Below are 21,023 nucleotides of genomic sequence, written 5' to 3'. Positions count from 1 at the left end.
CCCGGAGGTGTACTGAGGTGGCATCAGCAGCTGTCTTCTCTTAAAAGGTCAGGTTCCACCAGCACCACTCGACCAGTGCCCTGGACAATACCCATCAATGCCCATGCTGACTTGAAGCAGCTGCAACTAGATGCTCTAGGGCTCAGAGCTGCTCAAACACATGGCCCAAGGACAACAACATTTCCTTCCATCACCCTTGCTGCAGTCACCCAGCAGCAAGACATCAGAATGCTAGGACCTTAAGGGTTCCAGAATGGCAACCACAGCATGCAAGTGCATGCCTGATGACAAAAAACAAGCTCACGTTCACTTGCCATTCTCTGAAATATGTGAAGCATGCAGATCATGACACTGGTCAGCTTGCAACACTGATTTGCAACACCAGCAGCTCCATTTTGGTGTCCCACACTTCATGCTACACTTTTTTATTAAAAACTTGCAGAGCTGAACACATGTTAAGGAGCACGACGGAACCCACACCAGTACTGCTTAAAGTGATCATCAACAACTTACAGGTTATTTGCTGGTTGATTACTTCTGGCTGTTGCTACAATTCTGTATTTTCATATGCTTCCTACACTTGAATCAAGCTTCAAAAGTGAGTGGCGCATGCTGACTTCACACCTTCTGCAAAAACCAGTTGTTACCAGTCATGGATGCATGGACGGCATTCCTCTTAAAATCAAGCCGGGTCGGTAGGTGGGCAGAAGCCACGGGAGATACTAAAAGTGGGGAAAGGAGCATCAGGAGATGGCAGCAGCAAGAGGGTGCCATTTTGGAATTCTGCTGCCCAATTTTATGCCCACATTAAAAGATACTAAATATTAGAAAATATTGCACAGAAACCTTGGGTGAACAGAGGGGGTTGGCATTAAACAATTCCCAAAATCACAGTATTTGAATTGTAGCAATTTGTAGAACTATGCCACAGTTTAAACATCCGCAACTGAGTCAATTTTATTCCAGAGACAGGGAAGGGCACTTTTTATGATTTTTACCTCACTAGTACACAGCCATCACTTTTAGACACCCATCACCACAACACTGGTGTAATACTTGATTGTAATGCCTCAGTTGCAAAGGTATGTGCCAAGTGAGTATGTGGCTAAAATTTGCACACTTTCCACGAATATATTGTGCATCAACAGGTAAAAGTTGTTCAGCCAGATCAAAGTTACCTGCTCAGTTTTCTATCAAACTGTGAGATGCTTGGAGAATAATTGCTGTCAGCATCTTGAGTGATATCAGTCACAACAAGGAAAACAAGAATTCCTTTAAAAATAAGCATGCAGCTAAACATCTTCTAATGTCAGCTTTTATGCATCATCTTTCTATTGTGGAAATTCTTCAGAATCAAAATTTGAACAAAAACATTAGGTCGGAAGAAGCACATTTGTTGCTTCTTACAAACATAGTAAGTAGAAATCATTACAGAAAAATATAGATGGAAAGACAAGTGATGATCTTAAAGACAACACTGATCCTTAAAAATAGGGCAGACTTTCATCTCTGGGATGCTCTTCTGCCTGACAGACATTGCATCCACAACAAGAAACAACTGAATGCTTTATGCTCCTGGTCATTGGTCTGGCTTGGGCAACAGATCCATTGGAAGTACAGGTCATTGCAGGACGTCTCAGCCCTGCAATTACTCCTGGTATGAGAAATCAGGACCCTCCAGTGAGTGTCCACTGGAGGCTTCCAGAACATGGAAACTTTTCTCAAATGAACCGGGTAAACAAGATCTCCACATGTTTGGTCTGTCCAAAGAATGTTATGTGGAGGGAAAACCATTGCTTCAAAGCTGATTGAGTGTTGGTGCGGGATTGGTCACTTATTGAGAATATCTGGAAAAGCAATGATCTGGGGGAAGCAGTTTCACATCAGTACATTAATAATACAGTGTGTATTCCCATATGTAACTGGAAGAAATTTTAGGAACTCCCAAGGCAGCGCAACATGAGTAGTTATTGCGTTTTTATGCTACTTATCATTCTGTGCGCAACAGAAGCATCTTTCTTATCATGCGTCTCAAATCCTCTCAGTTAATGCCAATCCTTGACTTAGTGTGATTCAGAACAGACAGCTTAGCATAATCCAGGCATGCTTTCAGAGTGGATCTACTTACAGCATTTTGAGAATTTCCACGTAGCAGCTGAGGACCCGTTCAGCCTGTGAGCTCAGTTCAATGACCATGGTGCTACAGGTGGGGCTGACCAGTAAGCAGTCAATCAGGCTGGGTTCACTGTCACTGTTGCTGCTACTGCTGCTGCTGCTATTGCTGTTACTACTACTACTGGTGCTTCCTTTCAGTTTCTGATTCACCATGTTGCTCCGTTCCAATTCCACGTGGATCTCGGTTGAGTTCACAATGATAGATTTCATCCTGGCATCAGTACTGACCTCCTGTGACACGAGGTCAGGACTGCTATGCAGTAGCCGGAGTGGCAGATTTGGCTTCCGGTCACACTGTTGCTGGCAACCATTACGTATTTCCTTCAGGCTGGGCGAGTTGTCACGACTATAGAAGAACACAGAGAATGGTATTGGCTATTACTTATATTATTAGCTATTTGGTTCTATCTTCAACACAAAATGCTGAACAAGTACCAGAAGCGGAAATGTGTACAAATGTATTAAGTTAAAGCATCACAAGATCGTATTTTCCATCTAATCTTAGTCCTCTTTTGAGTTTCTCTAACATTATTGGCAAAAGTCCTCTCTGATCTACTGGACTTTGCTCAAAATCCAGGACACTTTGCAAACTTACAGAACAAAGAGAGTTCAACCATTTGGTTAAGAATCCTCTCATTTTAGAACAGATCTGCAACCATAGCTTTTGCATTGTTGATGCAACTCTATGGAACACCTGTTCTAGTACCTTCCTTGTGTCATAGCTTTCATCACATTTTATGTGCTCTTCAATACCAGCCTGCCTGGACCTAGCACTGATTCCCTGGCTGTTGGAATGCATGATCGAGTTGCAGATTCCCACTTAACTTGAGAGGATTATATTTCTTCTGTGGATCAGTCACCCTGACCAGCAGACACACGCTTTGGATTTTCAATCTCTGATGCAAACACACATTCTGTCCTTTAGCTTTGAGGATGAAAGGGCATGTGCTATACTTTAAAGAAGAACAGACTTAATCAAAAGACATCTGGCAAGTAGTTTCTTATTTCTGGAAGTTGAGTCATGGATTAATTTCATCGTGAAGATGTATTTAAATGCAAGGAAGATTTTTGAGATCATCTCAATCTCACTGTATTGCATGTTTGGTAACACCAAATAATTTTTAAGAAGCCATTAATTTTTGCAACTCATGAGATTGTATTTATTTATTGTGAACGCCTAAGTGCTGCAAAAGCCCAGTAAATCTGAGAGTATCTATGTGAGAGAAAAATAGAATGAACATTTTGTGTTCAATAAACTGTTCTTGCTTCAATTAGATGGTATTTACGTTTAGCAAAGTATTACTTGGAAGACTGGGGAGGTCAGAGCTCCTAGTCAGCCTATTGAGATAGTGTCTCATTATTAAATCAATCCTATTCTGCGTTAAAACTTAAATAAACATCAGACATTTGTACAAACCTGTTAATAAACTCTTCATAACAAGAATAAATGGCAGCTAAGCAGACAGCTACAAGGTTTGGTAGGACTCTTGGATGGGGACACTGGCCAGTTGGACCATGCATACTGTAATATAAAAATGTGAAACCATATTTAGCTCAAAACAGTTTTACGGTATAAATTAGATATGTAACCAAAAATGTTTGACTGTTTCTAGGAAAAAAATGAAACCTAAAATGTCATTAAAACAAATAATAAATAATATAATTGAGTAAGCAATACCCTGGTCAAGTAATTTGGATAGGGCAGTTTCATTTTAATGTAACTGATATGTTCTTATATTATTCAACTAAGTTTAAGAATTGTCAAGTCATTTCAGTAGTTAGTCAGGAAGAATGTAAAATTGTGGATACCTGTGAATGAATTTCTTCACCACTTCCATTCCAGCATTCAGTTCATTTAAAGCAAGAATATACTCCTGAGTGAAAAGTCTCAAACGAGGACACTTGCCAAAATCCTGAGGAAAGGAGAATATAATGTTGTTTGGTTCATCAATATCTAGTGTCACTTAAACAACAGCGCAGCTCCACTAAATACCGAACAAGATGCAAGGTACCAAGTCTGTAAAACGTAAGTGATTTTACGTAGAAAAGAACAACGAATGCTGGAAATACTGAACAGGCCTGCCAACATTTTTAGAGATCGAAAGAGTATTTACATTCCTGTTTAATGGGCTCTTTTTCTTTTTCAGCATTTTCTGCTTCCCTCTCAGCTTTCAGCATCATAGTATTTTGTTTTCTTACTTTACTTAATATTAAATCCCATACTATAAAATAATAAAATATAATAATAATAATAATAATAATAATAAAATAGACATAATACAAAAAAAGGAACTTGACAGTAATTTGGAAATGTGGCTTTCTTGACCTGATCAACGGTCAAGATAACCAATTCAAAATCAGAAAACAAAGCAGGTAAAGGTTCACTTCAGGTGATACTTTTCCAAAATCCTCTTTTGTACAGTTACTGAAAAATTGTGGTTACAAATAACTGGCATTATTGCCAGTCATGCATTCTCTTTCAACTTTGATACTATTCTTCTGTATCTTTGGTGATGACAATTTCATTGGCTTATGTTGCACTGAACTAGACAGACATGGTTCCCAGTCCCAGTCCTAGCTAACGTCTCACTCAGGTCAGAAGTGACGGTGCCGTAATTGAGTTCAATGTCACTCAGACAGAATGGAAGAAGTTCTGTTCCCGATTTCTATTAGTGACCTTGTATTCTCATGTATTGTGTTAAATGGCAACAGGTTTTAGCTTGGTTGTGACATCCCCACAATTAGTCTGCTGTCAAGCACTCTTCAGACTTGCACATGAAGGACAGCCACTTGTGAAGTGCACCAGAGGGTGCTGGGTGATCAGGGAATTGTATCTCGGGATGTCAGACCCTTCAGCAGAAGAGAAATGGAACTGGAAGAACTGTTCTTAGATCACATAGTTGCTGCCACTATACTGGGCCAAAGAAAGGGTCAGTGCCAAATGCCAGGAATCAGCCAAATAAATTATACAGCAACGTTAGGCGAAGAGTACAGAGCACACACAGAGTTATTTTTTATGAAAACCATTGACTGTTGTGGCACCATCATCATGAACATCATTTGAAAAGACTTTCAGGTTTTGCAATGATAACTTAGGTAAAATGCCATTCAAAAGTTACCATTTCTCAAATCCTTGAAATAAATATCTGCCTCAATGGAATTCAAAATATATTAACCAGCATTTGCTTCAGTTAACGTAGATTCCTTTACCACACAACTCATGGGATATCAGTTCCATTCATTATAAAAAACATGTGCAGTGAAATTAAGCCAAAATTGGTTTGTTGGTATTTAATGATTATGTTTCCAATGGTTCTGAAATTCTTACATTACAGTCATTGGTGGCCATTAATCACATCAGTGTGCCAAATAGAGGACTGACCCTGTTAACTACTAAGTATCAAATCAACACATCAAAAGAAACAAATTTGTTTTCACTTAGTCTTCTTAGAATTTGAACACTAAATTAACAATTTCTCTCAAAATGATTTTCAAAATATTGGAGTTCATTGTGTTAAAATTACAGAAAATTCTCAGAAGAGATTGAGACAAAAGCATGTACAAAATATCAGTCCTTGTTGAAGTAAACTGCTCTTTTCATATTTTTTCCTAAGTCATAAAAACTGCAGTAAACAGTTAGATGACACTATTTCTCTAATACCAATTTAAAAATGCTACTTACTATTACTATGCAGGATATCCTTTAACTCTAGAAACATGTAACTATATGCACCATAACACAAAATATAATATACATACCTTCTAATACAACATCAAAATATATTTTTAACAAAACTGGGATATGAGTGAAATGGTAACTCTAAAATTGAACCAGTGGCATCTTTTCATCATGTCAAAGAAAATGCAAAAGTACAAGCATGATCACCATGCCCTGTGGTTATGGACAGGCTATGGCTGCAATCAGTGGAGGAAAGGCACAAATTAAAATTCCATCTTCATGTAACATTAAAACTGACATTATCTGGTAACTTTTATTGTGGTTAAATACATAGAGTCTGGGGGCCCCAGGAGACAAAATAACTTGACTGCCCACTGAAAACCAGGGGAAAGTATTAAGAATTAACCCAATCCTACTTTGGGAAATGCACCTCCCAGGTTTTGCCAATCATAGAAGGTGATAAAGCAGAACCGAGAACTTCGTCCATTCGTCCCTTTTAACTGCAGGAAGAAGCCAGAGAGGGTACTGGGGACTTCAAGGTGAACTTAATTCACTTCTGACTTGTGTAGATTATTACGATTTAAATCAAGAGGATTTATCCACGAGGGCCTTAAACAAGTATTTATCGCATCATGTCATTTTAGAGTTGATTTAGTACCATATAGTACAGAAGAGGCCCTCCAGCCCATTGAGTCTACATAGACATAAACTACTCTAAGTCTACACTCGTCCCACATTCCTGCACTTAATCTTAAATGCTATGACATTTCAAGTGCTTAGTAAAAGTTTTTTTTTGAGGTTTCCACCCCAACTACTCTCCAAAGCAGTGCATTCCAGAGTCCTCACCATCCTCTGGGTGAGAAACATTTCCTCAAATCTGTTCGAAACTTTCACCTCAATATTATGCCCCCCTCATCATTGACCCTTTCCATGCCCCACATAATCGTATACAGCTCTATTAGGTTACCTTGTAGTCTTCTCTGCTCTAAAGAAAACAATCTGACTATCTTCATAGTTAAAATGCTCCATTCCTGTGAACACCCTGGTGAATCTCCTCTGCCCCCTCCTTCCAATAGTGTGGTGACCAGCAATGCACACCGTACTCCAGCTGTAACCTGACTGAAGCTTTGCGTAGCTTAAACATAACCCTCCCCACTCTGATAGTCTGTGCCACGACTGATAAAGGCATGTGTCTCACATGCCTTAACTGCTCTATTAATCTGTCCTGCTGCTTTCAGGGGTCTGTGGAGAAACATCCAAGTTCCAGCTGTAAATCTCTGCTATGCACCTTCCAAGAAATCCGCCCCCTCTAAACCCTTTATGCCAGCACAACCCCAATTAATGTTGGAGAAGTTGAAATCCCCTAAACAACTATCTTATTATTGTTTTTACACACTTCAATGAATTACCTACATAACTGCTCCTCTATTAAGCACCAATGATTTAGGGGTCAAAAATTCTCCCTTCAACGTGGTGGCCTTCTTTTATTTGTAAGCTGTACCCACAAACTACATCTGAAGACACAAGATACTGTCCTTCCTTACTTCAGTTACTCAATCCTTAATTAATAATGGGACACCAACTCTTCTTTTATACTCTCCCTCACTATGCCACAGAAAATGGAGTTGCCAGTCCTGGCCCACAACACCCAACCCCCAAAAAGAAATTCTGTTTTATAGAGTCATGCCCACACAGAAACAAGCCCTTCAGTCCAACCAGTCCATGCTGAACATAATTGCAAGCTAAACTAGTCCCACCTGCCTGGCCCTGGCCCATAGCCCTCCAAACCTTTCCCTTCATATATCCATCCAAATGTTTTTTTAAATTGTACCCGCATCTACCGCTTCATCAGGAAGTTCATTCCACGTGCAAATCATCCTCTGGGTAAAAAGTTTGCCTTGTCTTTTTTAAATCTCTTTCCTCTCACCTTACAAATATGCATCTTAATCTTAAAATTCCCCATTTTTGGGAAAAGACAACTTCCATTAACTTATTATTTTATAAAATTCTATCAGGCGCCTCTCAACCTCCTAAGCTCCAGTGAAAAATAGTCCCAGCCTATCCAGTCTTTCCTTATAATTCAAATCTTCCATACCTAGCAACACCTTGATAAATGTCTTCTGAACCCTCCCCAGCTTGATAATGTCCTCCCTCTAACAGAGCGGCCTGATCAGCAACACACAATTCCACCTGTCAATCCATACCCGTAGCTCATCAGTCTTACCTATAATATTCTTCGCACTAGATGCCACTCAATTTCACCTTACTCCTTTGAAACTCAACATTGCTGAACTCCCTATTCCTTTGTTCCTTTACTAAACGCCCTATTGCACACACAGTGCATCCCCTTCCCTTGCCAAATTGGATAATTCCTTCCAACATCACCATCAAAGTCATCCACAGAGATGACAGTACCATTCCAGATCAGTTGCACTTTCCCCAGAATCTGTGCCAGAAGTCCAGGAATCTAAAACTTTTTCTCTGTCACCAATCTCAGCCATACATTCATCCTTCCTATTTTCCTACTTCTGCACTTGTTAGCATGAGGCACTGGAAGTAATACAGAGATGACAACTTTGAGGCCCTGCTCTTTTGTCTACTACCTTGCCCCTTAAGTTCTTCAAGCAAGAACTCATCCCTCATTCCACCTATTTCATTGGTAACAATGTGTATCACAACCCCTGCCTTCAGGATGCCCTGCAGCTGATCAGTGACATCCCTGACCCCGGTACTAGGAGGCAACTCACCATCCTGCAATAAAGTCTGCTCCCTTAACTTATGAATCCCCTATCACTATAACTAAATGTATTTGGTGTTTTGAGATCAATAGGATTACATTTTTACCATGTGCTTAAAACACTTTGGTTTTTCTATTTTATGCTTTTTTACTTAATAAACTCCTGTTTTATTGTTAAATTGCATTTCAGTGAGAGACCATCCCATTAAAACCAAAATAGAAAAGATTATGATCTATCAAGGCAGATTTCAATCAGGGATCTGACTTGCACAGTAATAACACTAACTGAGAACATAAAAAATGTCAAGTCAACAGTATTTCTGTCAGCAATGAACTCTTCTCTACTATTGTAATCTTCATTCTCAAAAGTCCCTGCTGATAAGTTCAAAGATCACCTGATAGCTAAATGATGGTTTGAGGATTGAAGTATTCTTGAATCAACTACCAAAAGTTTCAAACACTCCCCCAAACCTGGCTCTTGTAGCACTTTATTTGTATTAGTCAATTCTTACCACAATGTCAAAAAAGCATCATTGGCCCATCAGGACATTAGCATCTAACCAATGACTAACAATAATGGAAGTAAGTAACAATTTAGCTGATGAAGTTGTAGTACTTTGTGCCATGTCAATTTTGTATTGTTGAAGGTCATGTCTTTTATAGGAGAGGTTCAGCTAAGGTTCTGTCATTTCAAATGTTTGTTCAAGGTTCCATTGTGGAATTCAAAGATGGACAAGGGAGCTTTTCTGTTGTCCTGACCATGGTTTATTTAAAATGAATATCACCTTCTCTTGGTGCAGACAAGATGCTGCCTGTGTGTGTTAATTTTTCTACATAACTACTGATTTAGGGTATTTCTATGCTGGGGATGGAACGATGGGCTGAAGGAAAGTCCTTCAATGGGAAGACTGGCTGCTTTGTAGCCATTTAACAACCAGCGAGACAGCACGGGGGAATTACTTCCTTTTTCAGTGAGCAAGTTCCATTTGAGGCTGACAACTCTCCAGCACTTTGGGACAGAGGCGTGTTACACCTGGCCAATATTTTAGTCAGTGTTTGTAGATCCTGACTGATGCTACTCTGGCAGGCCCAGTGAGATGAAGTGGGTTCAGGGGCGAGGGTCTGAAATTTGAGAGACCACAGGGATCAGTGGATGATTTTGCTTTGTGTTTACACATCAAACAACAAAGACAAAGAGGAAACTTGAGCTGGCACTCATATTAATAACGTTAACTTGAAAATGTATGTCACCCTTAAAAATACTGGCATTCTGTGGATTTATCTCAGGACAAGAATGGTAGCGATCACCAAAGCTTAATTTTTGTCCATTTAGGCCTAGCAATAACCACTTGTGTAATATTTATATTAAAGTCCTGAGCTCCATCTACATCAACCAGACATTCATATAACTTCTCAGCATTTATATTGGCCCAGTACTCAGACATCAAGCTGACCAGACAGAACAGGCATCCAGGCTGGAAGGATATCTTTCATAATCAAATACATAGCTATATCTTCAGGGAATTTCTGAAGCCTTTTTCCTTGTTTCCACTGTGCTGCTTAGAAGGTTCTGAGCCAAGCTCACTGACAGTGCTTTCTAAAAGATATGTATTAAGCTACTGGGCCAACAAGTGAAAAATTCTCATTTATAATGATTGGAAGAAGCTGAAGAAAGAGCAACGGAGAGGTGGTAGACAAATGGAGCTTCACCCAAACTTGCAAATTTACAATCAGGGGAGCATTTTTAGAGAAAACACAGTGTGGAGCTGGAGGAACACAGAAGGCCAAGCAGCATCAGAGGAACCCGAAAGTTGACATTTCGGGTTGGGAGCCTTCTTCAGAAACATGTTCCTCTAATGCTGCCTGGCCTACTGTTGTTCCTCCAGCTCCACACATTGTCATCTCTGACTCCAGCAAGTGCAGTTCTTGCTATCTCTGGAGCATTTTTAGAGTTGTTTCTTCACTGTACATGAGTTGCTACAGCATGGAAGGTTTTACTGCAGAAAATGCCTGAGACCACAATTTCCTTTATAACAAAACAAAGGGAATGTCTGAAACAGAGAAATAATGCACTCTACGAGGAGACAATAAAGTGTCAGGATACATTTTGGACTACTGTAGTATAGAGCCTACACAGGCTGATGATCACAAGACTATGCTTAAGGTTCCTATTGTTTTTGATGATAGCTACCCAGACTGTCACAGAGGGTCTGGTTCAGAAAGCACAGCTGTGTCAGCTTCTCCAATCTGGCTTGAAGCTAATACACACCGTAGAATTCGAATGGCAACGGGAGGAAGGTTTAGTCAGGGATAATGGGAACTACAGATGCTGGAGAATCCAAGATAATAAAATGTGAGGCTGGATGAACACAGCAGGCCCAGCAGCATCTCAGGAGCACAAAAGTTGACGTTTCGGGCCTAGACCCTTCATCAGAGAGGGGGATGGGGTGAGGGTTCTGGAATAAATAGGGAGAGAGGGGGAGGCGGACCGAAGATGGAGAGAAAAGAAGATAGGTGGAGAGAGTATAGGTGGGGAGGTAGGGAGGGGATAGGTCAGTCCAGGGAAGACAGACAGGTCAAGGAGGTGGGATGAGGTTAGTAGGTAGATGAGGGTGCGGCTTGGGGTGGGAGGAAGGGATGGGTGAGAGGAAGAACAGGTTAGGGAGGCAGAGACAGGTTGGACTGGTTTTGGGATGCAGTGGGTGGAAGGGAAGAGCTGGGCTGGTTGTGTGGTGCGGTGGGGGGAGGGGACGAACTGGGCTGGTTATGGGATGCGGTGGGGGAAGGGGAGATTTTGAAGCTGGTGAAGTCCACATTGATACCATTGGGCTGCAGGGTTCCCAAGCGGAATATGAGTTGCTGTTCCTGCAACCTTCGGGTGGCATCATTGTGGCACTGCAGGAGGCCCATGATGGACATGTCATCTAAAGAATGGGAGGGGGAGTGGAAATGGTTTGCGACTGGGAGGTGCAGTTGTTTATTGCGAACCGAGCGGAGGTGTTCTGCAAAGCGGTCCCCAAGCCTCCGCTTGGTTTCCCCAATGTAGAGGAAGCCACACCGGGTACAGTGGATGCAGTATACCATACTGGCAGATGTGCAGGTGAACCTCTGCTTAACATGCAAAGTCATCTCGGGGCCTGAGATAGGGGTGAGGGAGGAGGTGTGGAGGCCAGTCCCTATACACCTGTATTCCGCATGCAGATGGCCTCAAGGCCCTCCACTTCTTCCTGTCCCGCAGGCCCGACCAGCCCCCTCCACCGACACCCTCATCCGACTAGCCGAACTTGTCCTCACCCTCAACAACTTCTCTTTCGATTCCTCCCACTTTCTACAGACTAAGGGGGTGGCATTGGGCACCCCGCATGGGCCCCAGCTATGCCTGCCTCTTTCTAGGTTACGTGGAACAGTCCCTCTTCCGCACCTACACAGGCCCCAAACCCCACCTCTTCCTCCGTTACATTGGTGACTGTATCGGCGCCGCCTCTTGCTCCCCAGAGGAGCTCGAACAGTTCATCCACGTCACCAACACCTTCCACCCCAACCTTCAGTTCACCTTGGCCATCTCCAGCACATCCCTCACCTTCCTGGACCTCTCAGTCTCCATCTCAGCCAACCAGCTTGTAACTGATGTCCATTTCAAGCCCACCGACTCCCACAGCTACCTAGAATACACCTCCTCCCACCCACCCTCCTGCAAAAATTCCATCCGCTATTCCCAATTCCTCCGCCTCCGCCGCATCTGCTCCCACGATGAGGCATTCCACTCCCGCACATCCCAGATGTCCAAGTTCTTCAAGGACCGCAACTTTCCCCCCACACATCACCCTACCAACCTCCGGATACAACGCATCATCCTCCGACACTTCCGCCATCTACAATCCGACCCCACCACCCAAGACATTTTTCCATCACCACCCTTGTCTGCTTTCCGGAGAGACCACTCTCTCCGTGACTCCCTTGTTCGCTCCACACTGCCCTCCAACCCCACCACACCCAGCACCTTCCCCTGCAACCACAGGAAATGCTACACTTGTCCCTACACCTCCTCCCTCACCCCTATCCAGGCCCCAAAATGACTTTCCATATTAAGCAGAGGTTCACCTGCACATCTGCCAATGTGGTATACTGCATCCACTGTACCCGGTGTGGCTACCTCTACATTGGGGAAACCAAGCGGAGGCTTGGGTGCCGCTTTGCAGAACACCTCCGCTCGGTTCGCAATAAACAACTGCACCTCCCAGTCGCAAACCATTTCCACTCCCCCTCCCATTCTTTAGATGACATGTCCATCATGAGCCTCCTGCAGTGCCACAATGATGCCACCCAAAGGTTGCAGGAACAGCAACTCATATTCCGCTTGGGAACCCTGCAGCCCAATGGTATCAATGTGGACTTCACCAGCTTCAAAATCTCCCCTTAACCCACCGCATCCCAAAACCAGCCCAGTTCGTGCCCTCCCCCCACTGCACTACACAACCAGCCCAGCTCTTTCCCTCCACCCACTGCATCCCAAAACCAGTCCAACCTGTCTCTGCCTCCCTAACCTGTTCTTCCTCTCACTCATCCCTTCCTCCCACCCCAAGCCGCACCTCCATCTCCCACCTACTAACCTCATCCCACCTCCTTGACCTGTCCGTCTTCCCTAGACTGACCTATCCCCTCCCTACCTCCCCACCTATACTCTCCTCTCCACCTATCTTCTTTTCTCTCCATCTTCCATCCGCCTCCCCCTCTCTCCCTATTTATTCCAGAACGCTCACCCCATCTCCCTCTCTGATGAAGTGTCTAGGCCTGAAACGTCAACTTTTGTGCTCCTGGGATGCTGCTGGGCCTGCTGTGTTCATCCAGCCTCACATTTTATTATCAAGGTTTAATCAGGTCCTCCTTCTCCACTCCTATTACATTGGCTGAATGTTGTACCAATAACAGGGCTGGCAAACAGAGAGTGGCAAGCAAAACCATTTTCCTGACTAACATATGCTGCATCATCTTTACTTTACCAGTCATTAACCTGGAGTATTGTGCCACCAAATTGGTAAATTGATATTCTTTAGAAGGAAAAACCTGCTGTTCTTATCTGATTGGGCCTAAAACACACACAACAGTGTCATACCAATGCTCCTGATGCTTAACTTCCTTCTGAAATACTGATAAATCAATCTCGTTACACAGGTTCAAGAAGGCCTGCAGCCATCACCACCTTTTTAGGTCAACTAACCAGAACAATCAAGGTTTGCCTTGTAAATGATGCCCACATCCAGAGAATGGCCTCAGCTCCCTGCTGAGACAGTTACTGCAGCAGATATTCGCTTTCACCAGCGATTTTAGTTACCCAGACAACTTCTTGCCAGGTTTACATACACAGGTTTAAAAATTCTGGCAATTCTTGTAAAGTCTACTATCATTCATGTTGTGTACATAGCCAATCACCATTGATTGACCTTTGAAATGTACCTCTTCCCTTGTAAGCAACCCCTGAAACACGCTTCCATAAAATGTACCCCCGCTCACTACCTCCAGTGGTGAACTCCCAATGTCAGGCTCCAACTGGGCTGACAGCTTGCCCATACCATCGAAATGAGGATGCTTGGCTCATTACACTCTCAGTTTGGCTGGTACTAACATCATAGTATTTGACTAATAGCCCACTGGAAAATTTACTTAGGGAGGCTTTTTATTAAATTTCAGATAACTCAAGGCTTTATTGGGTAGATCTGCGAGGTTGGTTTTTTTTTAAACTTCTGCCATATCACCACTATACTCTCCAAATCGGGTGTGAATTTGTCTGAACTCAAAGTGGCGACTGTTAAGGCCAGAGTCAAGTATATGTCAATAATCCATGCCTCAAGGTAATTGAGATTGTATTTGCAATTTCATTATTCATGCTTGACTGCAGTAACAGACGAAAGCCTACCCATGCAAGGTAAATTTCTGTAATACGTGAAGTAATTGCTTACTGCAGCCATACTTGTCAGTCAAATCCATACATTTAGAGTCTGTCAATTAAATGAGGCATGGCATAAAAAAAATCTATTCACTACACCTGTGTAAATTACCCTTCCTGTATAATGTATTACAATGATCCACTACGGTAGAGCCACTTTTTAGTGGAAGTGAGGCAACCAAATTTATTATTTCTCATACCAATGGTTTTACTTGATGACGACTTGATGACCAAACTATAGTAGTACAAGCGTTCAGTTTTTCCATGTCTATTAATCTGCTCAGGTTGTTCTTTTAACTCTGAAATCCATAAGCTGTGTAGCATTGACTCCATGTTCATGTGACAGCAGAAAGCAAAGTATTTTTATTGCTTTGGTATACAATTTGAAAAATATTCAAGTGTGTAAGCTCATCAATTTTAATGAATAAAAATTATGCAGAGCACGCCTCACATTGGTCATACCATTTCTTGAATTTATTTATCTATGCATAGTCCTGTAATGTTCAAAGCCTGCATTGAACAAACAAAACCAGAGCTGGAACTAGTTGCAGGGTACAGCTTCATCTATGGACCCATATTAGGGGAGATTTAGGTTCCTAACAGTTATACCTGTGATAGGATTTGGTTTATATCTGTGGGCAGAATATTCCTAACGCACCAAAAATTGAATGTTGGGAATATTTCCAGATCCTAGGTCTGCCAGTGTCTGCTATACACTTAATATCAAAATCTTACTGGAACTGGCCAAGTAAATATTGCTGTGGTTGCTAATTAAGGGTGATTCAGTGGGACTGTGATGTAGGAGGGACCTGCAACGCTGAAGAGTCAAAACACAAAATACTCATCACGCACCATGACCATCACCCTCCTTACCAGGACAGGAGTTGACAAAACTAAAGGGTGGAGGCCATTATGGGAGCACCTCAAAACAGATGCAATATTGGATGGTTGACTAACATGTCAACACAAAAGGTCCAGAGCTGTTGGAGCCACAACAGCTCCACAGGAATGATCATGGCCAGAAATGCAGCTGTTGTAGCCTTACAGATGTGTCACTGGGAATTTGAAAAGACTATCTGGTGCCTTTCCAACCTGCTAACTGTCGGCCACCGCAAAATAGTTGCCAGGTTGTGGTCTCAGAGGAACCCATCCATCATCAGAGAAGTTCTGACCGCTTGGGATAATAGTCCTTGATAACAGCCATATATGGAGTACCTGGCGGCCATCTTCATGGTACAGGGCAAGGTGCCAACTCATGTGGCGTATCATCCTCGGAAATTTATCCAGAGGAAGGAGACCAAAAGGGAAGCATCCTGACAGGGTCTTGCGTTATTTTCCTGGGCCCTTGAAAGCAAAGGGTGCTGAGAAGATTCCATCCCATGAATATTCCACAAGGCAAAGCAATGTTTATTAGAACAAGTCAAAAGGAACTATCTCTTTCACAAAGAGAAAGGGATACCGCATCAGTAAAAACAGTATCATTCTACTCTCAGAGACATGATTAAGAGCAAAGGAACTGGAATATTTTCTAAACTTAACGAGGAACAAGAGTATACAATTTTACAGGAGAGATAAAATAAAACAACAGAACTTGTAGAGACAAAAGGTTAAAGTAAGGGAAAAACAAGCACCATTTAACTGTCAATTATGCACTGTTTAATGGATTACACAGTTTGTAGTCAGTGATTAACTAACCTAATCAATTTTTGGAGCAATATGCAACTTCCTGTTTGCAGTATTAAAAACCTCCTTACTCCATAGCTGTTTCTGAAGAGAAAGGAGTGGCCTTAAGCAGGCTGGCCTGGTACCTTTGAGTTCTTCTGTCCTTCTGTTCCCACCCAGAAAAATAAAGAAAGAGAATCATGTGTTCCAAGCCAAACCACAACTTCAACTGATTCAGATCTGTTTCATGAATAAATGCTGCTGATTTCAGAAAAGCCAGTACTGACTTGTATGGATTCCTCTGTGGTTAATCAACGAATATTTTACTAAACATTGAGGAAATTATAGAGTAAATTCAGAGCTGAAACTTACAGATCTTTAGGATCAAGGGATATGGGAATCAAGCAGGAAAGCAGAGTTAAGGTAGAAGACTGGCCACAATCTAAGAACAACAATGCAGGCTTGAGGGGCCATATATAGTCTATTCCCGCTCCCAGTTCTTATGCTCTTCCCAATATGTTTTATGGTCCTATGGTAAGTGGTCAACATGTGTACTCAAGGTATGAGCATATAATATTGATAAACCTGTCTTCAGCTGTAGTAATAAAACTGCACTAGGTTATTGCTCTGAAATGCATCAGGAATTACATTCCCATTGAATGGGGTGAGAGAAAAAAAACAGGCTTATGTCTTGTCTTTTTTTTGGTGAAATGGGAGTTACATCACATTTTTTGAAGGGATTCTTGCCATGAGGTTGAGCAAGGCTTCTCATTCTATTTTACCAACTCATCACTTACATAATCCTACCCCACGGAGTCTCTCACATTCAATTCTAGCCCCATCTCATCATCATTGTTGCCAGAACCACTGGCCACTCACTACATTCTCACTGAGAAAGCAGCATCCCTGGTGCACACTCCATATTTAAAAGTCTGTTGTGAACCTGGACAAGCACTGGCATAATAATAAATTGTGAAGCTGGATGAACACAGCAGGCCAAGCAGCATCTCAGGAGCACAAAAGCTGACGTTTCGGGCAGCTCTCTGATGAAGGGTCTAGGCCCGAAACGTCAGCTTTTGTGCTCCTGAGATGCTGCTTGGCCTGCTGTGTTCATCCAGCTTCACACTTTACTATCTTGGATTCTCCAGCATCTGCAGTTCCCATTATCACAAGCACTGGCATTCCTACTTCGTCAAAGACAGAATCTGAACATGTTAGAGAAGGGTAGGTGGTGGCACTACTCATCAGCAGGGGCCTGGAAATCCGAGAGGAGGGGTTGGTGAAAAGTAGGGGCATCATCTTCCTGGAGCAAAGGACAAGTTGCCAGACCCTGACAGCTTGGTCTGAGGTCACCTAATTGGTTAGTACCGTCTGCACAGTATGGAGGAATAGACAGCTGTGCCGTAAGGTCACTGACCTTCTCCGTTCCACCAGGCTAAGTGCTACATTCTTCTCCCTGCTGCTGAACCCACCTCCCACCATGGTTCTCTGTCTACCACTCTTGTTGCTGCCTGTAACGCCTTTCCTCACACAGTCACAATTCCCCATATCACTAACTCGACATTGCCTCTGTACTGTCAGCTCTGTGCCCAGGGTACCGCAGCATGTGATGACAATCTTCACCAACAGCAGTGCCACCAACTTTCATGTCATTAAATCCTCCCTATTTTTCACTACAGAAGAAGATAGGCCATAATAGGGCAGCAGGACACGTTGCAGTGTTAATAAGGCATTTAAGAAGTTATACCCTCACAATTGCGACGCACTGCTGTCTGCTAAGAAATCCATCTCAGAGTTTGCCAAAAGCATAAAAGATAAAATAAGATGCTCCCACCATCGAGGAAGGCCTCACTGGATGTTTCATCAGATTCTATTATAAATCCTGGCATGGCCTGTGCAGTTCAGATCCCTGTAAGATTCCATTCATTATTTGCCTGTTTGTGCCAGCTCACAGATTTTCTGTTTGTGATTACCTGAATTCATAGCTTCACCAGTGCAATATCAAGTGTATTTTGGGTGCAATTTACCCTGGTACCATATGCTTTACCTCAGACAAGCCTGACATTTTTGTTTTTTTTTAATTCATTCCTGCAAAGTGGGCATCACTGGTAAAGCTAACAATTGCCCATCACCTGAATGAGTGGCCATGTGGCTAAACACACTGGTGAGCCACTTTAGCGTCTTTAGTGACAATCCAGTAATTTCAAGGCCATCATTACCAGTGCTAGCTTTTTTTTAAAAACCAGGTTATTTAATCATTAACTTAATTGAAAATTCCTGGATGCCTTTTGGAGATCTGAACTCATCTTGATCACGATTTCAACGCTCTAGATTAGATCTCCAGCACCATTGCAACCATTCCACCATTTCGCAATTCTGTCTGTCATTAACAATAGCATCAAATCGAGTTTGGGGGTCAAACACGTTGCTGGACATACACCATAGCTTCCAGTGCCAGCTTTTAGCATTTCCCTAATGATGGAATGTCTCATCAGTCAGTGAACTCACATCAACATTTTAAACTTACTTCGGTGATATAAAGACTCACTTTGCTAATTTGTTGATTTTTCAAATTAATGGTTTGAAAGGTTATAGGGAGTGGTCAGAAAAGAGGAGTTGAGGCTGAGATGATTGTAGCCAATGGTGGAACAGGACCAAGGGCTAAATTACCTACTTCTGTTCCTAATTGTGATGATCTTATTCAAATGGACACACACCACAGCTGACATGAACTTTAGCCTTCAAACAATCTGAAATATCTGTTTAATGCACTTCCATTAAAACAAAGTGGAGTTTTTTTTATATAAGTCCACTGAGAAAAGGTACTCAATAGATATCACAATTCCCATGAATAGTGTAAATACAACTCGTAAATAAATAAGATTGGAAGTGTCCCCAAATTCCAGAACTTTGAGAAGAAAGAACAAAAGAACAGAATTAATGCTACTATGCCTATTTCACGGATTTTGATTTCCTTTATTTTTTTCATGGTGGTGGTAGAGCCAGGTTTTATTGCCTTGTAGCAAATGCCCTTAAATTGAGTGGCCTGTGAAGCCATTTCAGAAGGCAGTTAAGAGTCAACCGCATTATTGGTAGGTGTGGAGTCACATTAGGCTAGAATAGTGAGGATGGAAGATTTATCTTCCCTGAACGAGATGAGTGAACCAGTTGGAATCACTGTAATAGTTTCATTGTACCATTACTGTGACTTGCTTCCAGAGCCCAATTTTATTAAAATATACAACTGAATTCAAGTTCCACCATGCTGACATGATGAGATTGGAACACATGGTTCCCAGCGCATTACCGTCAAACCCTGGATTACTACTGAGTAATCAATAGTGACACTACCACCACATCCCAATATAAAGGTAATTTCAATAAATGTGACTCAAATAATCTATACATCATCTGTTAAACCCTACTACCCATTTTATCCCCAATCTAGGTTAGCATTAGGGAGCTCACAACTGAAAATTCATTATTTGACATTCATGAGCATCAAGTTAGGTAGAATAGAGCCTAAATGGCATAACAGTGATTTCTACTGTTTAATTAGATCCACTTTATATATTTTTTAAAATTTATTCTGGGGTGTGGACACAACTGACTAAACCAGCATTTATTGCTCATCTCTTTTGGTCTGGGGAAGGTGGAAATGAGCCGTTTTATTGAACTAGTACAGTCCCTGGGGTGTAGGTACATCCACAGCACTTGCAAGAAGGGAGTTCCAGGATTTTGACCCGGAAACAGTGAAGGATCTGGTTACAAGTCAGGATGCTGTGTGCCTTTGAGGGAACTGCAGGTGATGGTGCTCCAATGTATCTGCCGTCCTTGTCCTTCTGGATGCTAGAGGCCATTGGTTTTGCAGGTGCTACCACAGCAGTGTTGGTGAGGTAATGCAGTACATCTTGCAGATAGTCTACTCTGCAGCTACTGTGCATTGGTCATGAAGGGAGTGATTGTCAAAGGTGATGGATAGGGTGCCAATCAAGTGGGCTGCTCTGTCCGAGATGATGTCGAGCTTCTCGAGTGTTGTTGGAGCTCCAACAATTCAGGCAAGTGGAGTGTTTCCTATCACACAACTGACTTCTTCCTTTTTTTAAGAAGAAGCTTTACCATCAATGTTACTTCTTCAAGCATGGCATAGGCTCGATAAATAAAGAAACCCCGCACTACACAATGTTACATCTTATCTGACAAGCAGTCATTCTTTAGGCACCTTCCTTTGTAACCGCCAATGTTGAGCCAAATTATTAATGGTTTTCAAGATTCAGGAATCACTTTCGTTTTATATGGTCTTTTGAAACAGTGCTGTACTACATTTTAATGCAACTTGTGCAAAGAAACTTAAAATAGTTTCCATATAACACTTCTGAACTGTTCTTCACACAGTTAACATCAGGTTTCTCTAAATCTGGAATTTAATACACTGTGGTCAAACTACATTCAATTATGCAGGAAAGACCAAACGAAACTCTTCCATTTCAATAAATATTCCTTCCTTTCAATCCCAAAAAAAATTCAACAGCAATACCACCAGGGTATATTTTACTTTGGTTGCCGCCAAACTATGAACCAATTGCATTGCTACACTGCCAATAACAACAGAAAAATAAAAATTGGAAAACGCAGTCTTTGGCCTCTTCAACATTACTGTATTCTGTGTTGTCCACCTACATATATTCCATTAAATCAACACGCTGACTTCTTCACTAGAATTGTTACCCTTGTTAAATATGGTAAGCAATATTGAAGTACCCATTTCACCATTATTTGAAATTTCATTATGGTATAAACTATGAACAATATATAACAATAAAACC

The 21,023-nt window shown here is 41.9% G+C and overlaps 1 protein-coding gene across 2 annotated transcripts in view; it reads right to left on the bottom strand.

Moving 5' to 3' along the window:
* cmip (c-Maf inducing protein) overlaps positions 1 to 21,023 on the bottom strand; it is a 228,537-nt gene that overhangs the window by 43,740 nt on the left and 163,774 nt on the right. For both annotated transcript variants that reach the window (XM_048546877.2, XM_048546878.2), the window contains exons 8-10: positions 3,985 to 4,088; positions 3,593 to 3,697; positions 2,129 to 2,521 (exon numbers count right to left, since the gene is read on the bottom strand). In XM_048546877.2, coding sequence (XP_048402834.1) covers positions 2,129 to 2,521; positions 3,593 to 3,697; positions 3,985 to 4,088 — 602 coding nt within the window. The remainder of the gene's footprint in view (positions 1 to 2,128; positions 2,522 to 3,592; positions 3,698 to 3,984; positions 4,089 to 21,023) is intronic.

This window comes from Stegostoma tigrinum, chromosome 16 (assembly GCF_030684315.1).
Source record: "Stegostoma tigrinum isolate sSteTig4 chromosome 16, sSteTig4.hap1, whole genome shotgun sequence".
NCBI classification, from domain to species: domain Eukaryota; kingdom Metazoa; phylum Chordata; class Chondrichthyes; order Orectolobiformes; family Stegostomatidae; genus Stegostoma; species Stegostoma tigrinum.
Note: the sequence above shows the minus strand (reverse complement) of the source record. Positions and strands in the feature narration are given on the sequence as shown.